This window comes from Babylonia areolata, chromosome 35 (assembly GCF_041734735.1).
Source record: "Babylonia areolata isolate BAREFJ2019XMU chromosome 35, ASM4173473v1, whole genome shotgun sequence".
NCBI lineage: Eukaryota > Metazoa > Mollusca > Gastropoda > Neogastropoda > Buccinidae > Babylonia > Babylonia areolata.
Genome location: NC_134910.1, coordinates 20,744,912 through 20,753,963, shown reverse-complemented (window position 1 = coordinate 20,753,963; position 9,052 = coordinate 20,744,912). Strand labels below are relative to the sequence as shown.

General features: G+C 42.8%; 1 protein-coding gene across 1 annotated transcript in view; it reads right to left on the bottom strand.

Annotated features, from left to right (window-relative positions):
* Positions 1 to 2,701: 2,701 nt before the first annotated feature.
* LOC143278007 (protein PML-like) overlaps positions 2,702 to 9,052 on the bottom strand; it is an 18,874-nt gene continuing 12,523 nt past the window's right edge. The window contains exons 4-5 of the mRNA XM_076583019.1: positions 4,863 to 5,627; positions 2,702 to 3,079 (exon numbers count right to left, since the gene is read on the bottom strand). Of these exons, the coding sequence (XP_076439134.1) occupies positions 2,702 to 3,079; positions 4,863 to 5,627 (1,143 nt within the window). The remainder of the gene's footprint in view (positions 3,080 to 4,862; positions 5,628 to 9,052) is intronic.

Here is a 9,052-nt window from a genome sequence, read left to right as displayed (position 1 = left end):
ACTTATGATAAAGAGGATTTATAATGTGCTCTTCCTCCTCAGCCATATAATCAGGCGTCATGACCTGGGTGCGGCCCGGCCCCCCGGCTGAAACACTTGACTGAGGGGGTGGGGAGGGGGGGGGGGCACCTTGTACTGCGCAGCTCTCCCTAGAATTTCTTATCACATAACACTAGTACTACAGCCCATGGGACCCACAGCGCAAACAAACAACATTGATGAAGGGAAACAGGTTTACATTAATAAACTACTCGGAGCGCCGGAATCAAAGACTTAATCGCAAGCGAAATAATACATCGCTTCAGGTTCTCATGGCAAAAATATAAACAACAATAATTTGGAATCAACTTCCTCAGCCTCTCCGTCACTCATCTTCGCTGCAATCTTTTCAAATCCAGTCTGAAGATCCACCTTTCCCTCTCCTGAATAATTCTCAACAGCTCATTCCTGTCCAGTATAAACTAAACGACTATTAGTGAGTGAGTGAGTTTTGATAGTTTTAGAAATTGTTGGTTGTATTTTTGATTGTGTACTATTTACGAATTTGTGCTATGACTTGTGTGTGTGCGTGCACGTCTGCTTGTGTGTATTGTGTGTGGGGGTGGGGCGTGGGGGGGGGGAATAATATTTGATAATGTTTGGTAGCCTGTGTTCAATATTTCCTGCCAGGTGTTGGCATCTGTCAGTGTCAGTCTAAAAATAACCTGTCTTGGTGTCAAGTCTACTGATTAATTTTTTTATTGTCGTCTGTATCCAAAGTCAGTTCTGTCCAAAGTTTCAGTTTGGAAGGATCAACCATGCTTTGAGTGAAAGTGATAAGGTTACCATTGAAAACTGTTTCAAGGAGAAAGGCTGGGGTGGAAGAAGGATCGTAAAGGAATTTCCAGGCAAGGGGTGAAGTCATGTCACTGTAAATAGGCTTATCGCTAAAATACGCACTACAGGGTCAGTAGCACGTAAAATTGGCAGTGGGAGACCCAAGACTGCATGTTCGGAGGAGAACAAGGACCGTGTTGAGGAACTAATTCAATCCCAGGAGGAAAACCCATGGACCCACAAATCTCTTAGAGAAGTTGCAAGTGATTTACAAGTGAGCAAGTCTTCTGTGCAAAGAATGGCGAAAGAACTGGAGCTGAAGCCCTTCAAGAGGATACGGGTATCAAGGAGAGACCTTAGAGGGAAAAGAAAAACTCGCTGCCGTAAATTGAATGACCGCTACTCGGCCACTGATGTGAAAAGGATCATTTTCACAGACGAGAAAAACTTTACTTTAGAGATAGCTAAAAATCGCCAAAACGATCGCGTTTACGGGAAACGGAAACCAGACATTCAGCCATCTCGCCTCTATCGTGAGACTTCTAAATTTTCAAAAAAGATAATGGTTTCAGCTGGAGTATCCTGGAAAGGAAAAACAAACATTCATTTTACTGACACTGATAGAGCCAAGGTTCATAGTGAAAGCTATATTCAGTTATTGGATGACAATCTTCTTCCGGACTGTAGGCGTCTTTATCCTAGAAACAATTACGTGTTTCGGCAAGACGGGGCTCCTTCACACGCAAGTAGGGTAACTCAGGCCCATCTGGAGGAGGCTAAACCAGAATTCATCAAGGATGAATGGCCTCCACGAAGTCCTGACTGTGACCCAATGGATTATGCCATATGGGACTCTCTGAAGAAGAAAGTTTACCGGGGAGTGAGAGAAATTGACCGAGCAGGCATTAAAGGACAGGATGATCATGTCATGGGAGGAGATGTCGGTTGAAGAAATACGTAAAAGCATTTCTGCTTAGAAGAAACGGCTTCGTTTAGTCGTGGAGGAAGATGGAGGCCACACTGAGCAGAAACTGAAATAAGTGAGTTTTCCTCTGATATTGGATTTTTTGACATGCTGTTTTGAATTTGACAATACTCGCACAATTTGCGTCCGCACTTTTAGATATTTTGCAGGCTTGTCGATGATACCCTACGGTTACTGTGTACAAATTTTCAATGAATTCGGTTTCTCTATCAATGAGAAAATATTTGTCAAAAAGCGGTTCACTTTTTTGGTGGACACCCGCGAAAAAGGAGTATTTGTCTTACAATCCCCGTAATCCCAGCGCCAACTGTCCTTAAACCCTGTGGAGAGTGGGAATGTAAGTTTGGCAAGAAACTCCACACACCAATGAAATTATAGCCGAGACAGTAGGGACAACAGTGGACAAGAGTTTTGGTGGTCATACTCGGAGACGACTATCACACGTGCCTCATGAAGACGTTGAAAATGTGTCCGTGTGTCAGTGTGTCTGTCAACTTAACAAATTATTTTTTTCTGGATATACCTTTTCTGCCAATACCAAATTTGGATCAAACATAGTGGGGAAAAAATCTTCACAGTCATGCCAATGATAGGTTTAAGTCTTCCGGATAAAGCCGTATTTCCGGATCATGAATGATTTATTTTGTTGAGACTCCCAATCTAGAAAACCATAAGTGGGCCACTCCTGGAACACATGTTTGGGTTTCAAGACAATGTGACATTGCTTTGGTTTTGTTTTTGATTTTCTGTTCGCATTTAAAAGAAAACAAATACAAATTCTTGACAGAACACATACAATGATGCAAACTACACCATCGACATGTTTACTGCATGCTAATATCCTAAAGTGGATATCTTAATAACGTTTGCAAAAACAAAACAGAACAAAACAAAACCAAACTAAAAAATCCTACCAATGCCACCAACAGCACTCTCCAGCTGGGTCAAGGCTCCCGAGTCGAAGACAAGCTCGGCCCGGCAGACCCTGTTCTCCTGGGTGATCCGCTGCTTCAGGTCGGTCAGCCGCGGCCTCATCCTGTCTGTCATCTCCAGCAGGGCATCGTCAGGCGCGGACTGGACCCACCTGCCGATGACCGCAGCGCTGGAGGTGACGGTGGATCGGTCTACGTCCAGCTGAGGGAGGGCCATCTTGTCCTCTTCGGCCTTGACCCTGGAGAGGATCTCGTGGCGTCGGGTCTCTACGCCGTTCTGGATCTGGTCGAAGACCTGGTTGGTCTCCTGGCGCATGGCTTGGAACTTGCTCGACAGTGCCTTTGCCTGGAGCAAACGTGGTGGTGGTGTGAATTTGTTTTCCCTCATGTTTCGTGGAGGTACAGAATCTGGTTATTATAATGGGTATATCGCCATCTGTCTCTGTCTCTCTGTGTGTGTACTGCTCCTTATGCATTGGTAAAAAACAAAAAAACAAACAAAAAACACACACTTTACTGTTTCATTACACACACACACACACATAGATAGATAGATAGATAGATTGCTGTTGTTTATATTGCTTTCTTAGTCTTCCTTTGGGGTTATGCTGTAATTGTATATGTCCTGTTATGTCGAAATGAACATGAAATTAAAGCGAATTCTGGTTGGAAACGTTTTTAGCTCTGTTCAGAACAACGAAGAAAAGCCCCTCAACGAGTCACATGAAAGCAACAACAAATAAATCAAAACAAGAGAGAGACAGAGGCAGAGAGAGAAACAGACAGAGACAGAGAGAAAGGAGAGGGAGAGATGGGGGAGAGACACAGAGAAGAGACAGAGAGAGACAGATTTAGAAAGAGGGGCGGGAGAGAGAAAGAGAGAGAGAGAAAGAAAGAGGCAGATAGAGAGGGGGGAGAGACGCAGAGAGAGAGAGACAGAGACAGAGAGGGAAAGGCAAGGCCTTCAAGACTCACTTGTGATGTACAATTCACCCAGTAAAGGAATAGTGAGAAATAATGAGATGAAAAAAATCGTTAAAAATGTGTCTTGTATGAAATATCATTAACCTTAGAAAAAAGACACACGGTTGGATTCTATCCATGCACATTCAGGTTGGAGCAAGCAAACTTCCTCACAGCACTAAAACGCATACGCCAATAAACCAAAATTATGTTTTAACATGTTTTTAGCCCGATAAATTGATGTTTGAATCATGTTATTTTATGTATCTCGATTGTTTAATAAATTCCTTTAAGTCTGTGGTAAAGGAGACGTTGCCATCGCCTCAAGCACACTGCAACATGTAGCCGTTTTTTTCCAGATCTACGTAAATCAGTGTGCACCAGGCTTACCCAAGTCAGAGGCCCATGCCGTCAGTTCAATTTTTCTGTTATGGTCATTCTAAGTAATTCAAAATCCACTTTAAAAAATCAATTGCAGAAAACACGTCGATGGTGCTGTTAGTGTCACTGTATGTGTTCTGTCATGAACTTTTGTATTTCGTTTAATTGTGAACAAGAAAAACAATGCCCTCGTTCTTCGTCTTCTTCCTCTCCTCCTCCTCGTTCTTCTTTTTCTTCTTGTTCTCCTCCTCCTCCCCCTCCTCCTCCTTCTTCTTCTTGAATGAAAAATTGAATGTATGTGTATGTGTGAACAGTAAGTGCGTGTGTGTGTTTGTGTGTGTTTGAGTGTGTGGGCGTGAATGTGTACGTATGTCTTTGTTGCTTGTTTTATAATTTTGTGTGTGTGTGTGTGTGTGTGTGTGTGTGTGTGTGTGTGTGTGTGTGTGTAAGTACCTATGTACATGTAATGTACCTATTGTTCCAGTTTTTCATCGCTTTGTTACCTTTAATAGACTATTCAAGTTCCTATTCTTATTCGTCGTTCTTATTATTTTATTTCAGTTTATTTCTTTATTTTTATGTTTTGTGTCGTTCGTTCTTTATTTTTTATGTCGTTTAATGGGCAGAATTGTAAAAAGGCCTTTACTGTGCCTAATTCTTTACCCATTAAAGATTCAATCAATCAATCAATCTTCTTCTTCTTCTTCTTCACTCAACCTTTCTTCATATGGACCAAAGGCCTGAACAGTAAACATTCGTGTACTCCTCCTCCTCCTTCTACTCACCTGTGTTTTCATGGCCGTCTCCATCACCATCAGTTCTTTGGCCTCTGCGGTCAGCTCCTCCCTCCGCTCTTTCGCCGCCTCCTGGACCTCCGTCACCCCGCCACATCCCCAGTGCTCCTTTCTGGCGCACGGCGTGCAGATGAGCTCGCGGTGGGCGGGGCAATACATGTCCGCCATCCGATCCTCGTGCCTCCCGCACTTACAGCGGTTGACCTGGGCCAGTCGCTCGGGCGTCAGCTCGCTAAGTGCCTCCACCACGTGCTTCTTGAGGCCCGGGATCTTGGCGTGGACTTTGACGCAGCTGTGGCAGAGCTTCATGGGGCACTGCAGGCAGAAGTAGAAGGAGGAGGAGGCTGAAGAGTAGTTGCTGTCACAGAGCTGGCAGACGTTGCGGCTGTTGAGGATCTTGCCGCCTTCCACCAGACCCACCATGGTCATGTCCGTGGGCATGGCGTCCACCAGGGATAGAGGGTCATTCTGCGGGAATCTGAACAAGCGGTAAGGGTCTTCGGGCAGGATGGGGGTGCGGCAGAGGGGGCATCCTCCTTTCTGGTCCGTCTTGTGCAGCCAGTCGACGATGCAGTGCTGGCAAGCTAGGTGGTTGCAGGGCAGCAGCTTGGGCAATGTGTAGTCCTCGTGACACACGGGGCACTCGGTGCGGGTCTTGAGGTCTGATGATGGTGGTGGTGGTGGTGGTGATGATGGTACTGCTTCCAATTGAAGTGGTGGTTGTGGTAGTGGTGCTTCCCCTTGTGGTGGTGGTGGCTGTAACCGTGATGGTCCCCATTCAATTGGTCCTTCCATCCCTGCACACCAAACACACACACACACACACACACACACACACGAGAATAAAAAAAAAACACACGCACGCACACACACACAAGAATCAAGAAACACACACACACACACACACACACACACACACACACACACACACACACACACACACACACACACACACACACGTGCGCGCGCACGCGCGCGCGAATCACGAATCAAGAATGTATAATCCCTTGGCCCCTCTTGGAGCATGAAGGATATAAAGTAACATTAGTTGAATTATACACACAAAACAGACATGGCCTTCAAGACTCACTTGTGATACACATGAAAACAAAATAAATGAATGATTTAATCGTTAAAATGCGTTCTGTATTTGTTATTCAGGTGAAAACATGTATTGAAAAGGCATGACAGCAGATTTGAACCAAGCTTGTTCAGGTGGAAAGAAATTGTCATGATTACAGCACTATTGCAGATCTATCAGTGACGTTCAAAAACTAATATTAAGCATGCTTTGCTAAGCGTGATAAACCGATTGCGGTATTCGAAGTGATAGCACTGTTCAAATCATGTTTGTTTGGGTTTTGTTTTTGGGAATTTGAGAAATTCTTCGAAGTCTGCAGTTAAGGAGACGTTGCCATCACCTCAAGCACACTGTAACATTTAGTTGCTTTCTCTGGATCTTGACAGATATTCGACAGGTTTAGTTACACTCGCTGGGAAACTACAACATGGTCGATTCAATTGTTCTTTTATGTTCAGTCTAGTTGATTCAGTATCTACTTTAAAATATTCATATGCAGTAAGCATGTAGATGATTGTAGTTTGTGTCACTGTATGTGTTCTGTCCAGAATTTGTATTTCTTTTCTTTTTAATTGTGAACAAGAAAAAAACCCAGATCTGCACAGACCAGCGTAGACAAGGCTTACCGAAACACTGTGAAACGGTCAATTCAATTTTTCTTTCGTGTTCATTCTAGTTAATTCGGTGTCCACATCAGAACATTCATATGCAGTAAACACGTTGGTGATGTATGTATTGTCACTGTGTGCGTTCTTTCCAGGAATTGTGTTTCTTTCCTTTAATTGCGAACAAGAAAAGCGAGGTCATGCCGTCTTCTTACCAAGCATAACGTACGTTCCGGCTGCTGGGAAGCGGTAAAATGGTGTTTTCGGAGTCTGGAACGAGCCTCAACGAAACAATTCGATAATGATCAGGAAATATGACTTAATTTTTGAGACTCACAACCTATTATTGGTATGACAGTGAATATTTTTCCCTATTATGTTTAAGCCAAATTTGGTATTGACAAACAAAGTATTTCCAGAGAAACTGCAATGTTAATGTTTACCACAGACACACAAACGTTCTTACAAACAGACAGACACGCAGACACACAGACAACCGAACACTGGGTTAGAACATAGACTCACTTTGTTTACAGGAGTGAGTCAAAAATTAAACATGAACAGCAATCAAACACTGAGACTGGTGATAAGAATTCAAAAAGCAACGATCATATCATCGTGTAATCTTTCCCAAACTAGAGACTGACCATGTTAGACATAATGCTAACTACAGATGCAAAAAAAGATCGATCTTTTGAAATAAAACCACATTGCAGTAATAGAAGGCTAACCAGTTTAATATGCACTCTACAGATGAATGCTATAAAAAAAATTTAAAAAGTTGCCTCTAAAGTGATTCGCATTTGTGGTAATGCAGTTACCGCCATGCACAACATAATTCAGTTTCTCTAGGAGCCGTCACAGATTTTGGACAAATCCATGTGCACTAGGAAGATGTCTGACCAGCAGCATAACCCAACACGCTTAGTCAGGCTTTGTGTGCACGCATATCTGTGCACCTAAATTGGACCATGTTTCTCTTCTCCTTCAGTCTCTCCACTGGTTGCCTGTTTCTGATCGAATAGACCATAAGCTATCCACTCTGACTTTTTCTGCAGTCAAAGGATCAGGCCCTAAGTATCTTTAGGAACTCCTCCATATCTATACCCCGTCTCGCCAGCTCCGTTCTTCCTCTGATACTCGACTTCTCAGGATACCTCATGTCAGAAGTAAGACCTATGGACACAGATCGTTTTCTTTTCAATCGCCAAAGACGTGGAACAAGCTCCCTGATAACCTCCGTCATTCTGATTCCCTCGCATCTTTTAAATCTCGTCTCAAAACTCACCTTTTCCCTCAGCAATAAGTTCAATTGTGGCAGGTCCACTTCCTTTGCGTTAGCTGTGCTTGACTATGTGTGTATACATATGTATGTGTACATAACTACATGCATGTATATGAATGCGTATTGTGTGTTCGTGTGTTTATGTAAGTTTGTGCCTGCCTGTGTGTGCGTATGTGTTAGGGTAGCTGTTAGATACACATGTATGTTAAAATGTATGTATGCAGTGTGTGTGTGTGTGTGTGTGTGTGTGTGTGTGTGTGTGTGTGTGTGTGTGTGTGTAGTCACATTTTGGTGTGTGTGTATGTAACATTGATGTAATGTTTTATGTTAACAAAAACGTTTTTGTAAAGCACCTAGAGCAGATTTCTGGATAGTGTGCTATATAAGTATCCATTATTATTTTTATTATTATTATTATTATTATTATTATTACCTATCAGAGTGGACTTCTTCCACAGAATTTTGCCAGAGGACAACCTTTTTGTTGTCATGGGTTCTTTTTCAGTGCGCAAAGTCCGAGCTGCACACGGGTCCTCGGTTTATCGTCTCATCCGAATGACTAGACGCTCAGTTTGCTTTTTTCCAGTCAACCGTTTGAGAAAGGGCGAGACGCGGCGGGATTCGAACTCAGCCCCTCACAGTCTCTCTGTTGTGATATCTGCGCGTCTTATCCATTCTGCCAATGTTCTTCCTGCCAGACAATTCTTGAATGTGAACCTCTGAAAACATTTCTACCGTATTCATTTACAAAATCTGCAGTTCCATTTGCTTTCACTGGAAAGGTTTTATATGACAATCAAATTGGTGTTTGAAATAGTTCAGTGTCAGTGTCAGTAGCTCAAGGAGGCGTCACTGCGTTCGGACAAATCCATATACGCTACACCACATCTGTCAAGCAGATGCCTGACCAGCAGCGTAACCCAACGCGCTTAGTCAGGCCTTGAGAGAAAAAAAGAAGAAGAAGAAAAAAAAGCTTACATAAATAAATAAATAATAATTATGATATAAAAAAAGGTAGTAGTGATGAAAAAAAAATTTTAAAAAATAAATTATTAAATAAATAAGACAACAATGATGATAAATAAGCAAATAAATGTAAAACATGAAGACACACATTCACATACACCCACACCTGCATAACAGATATGCGCCAAACACACAGTTTCACAGATATGAAAGCACAGTCAAATACGTATTTGAAATAGTTCAG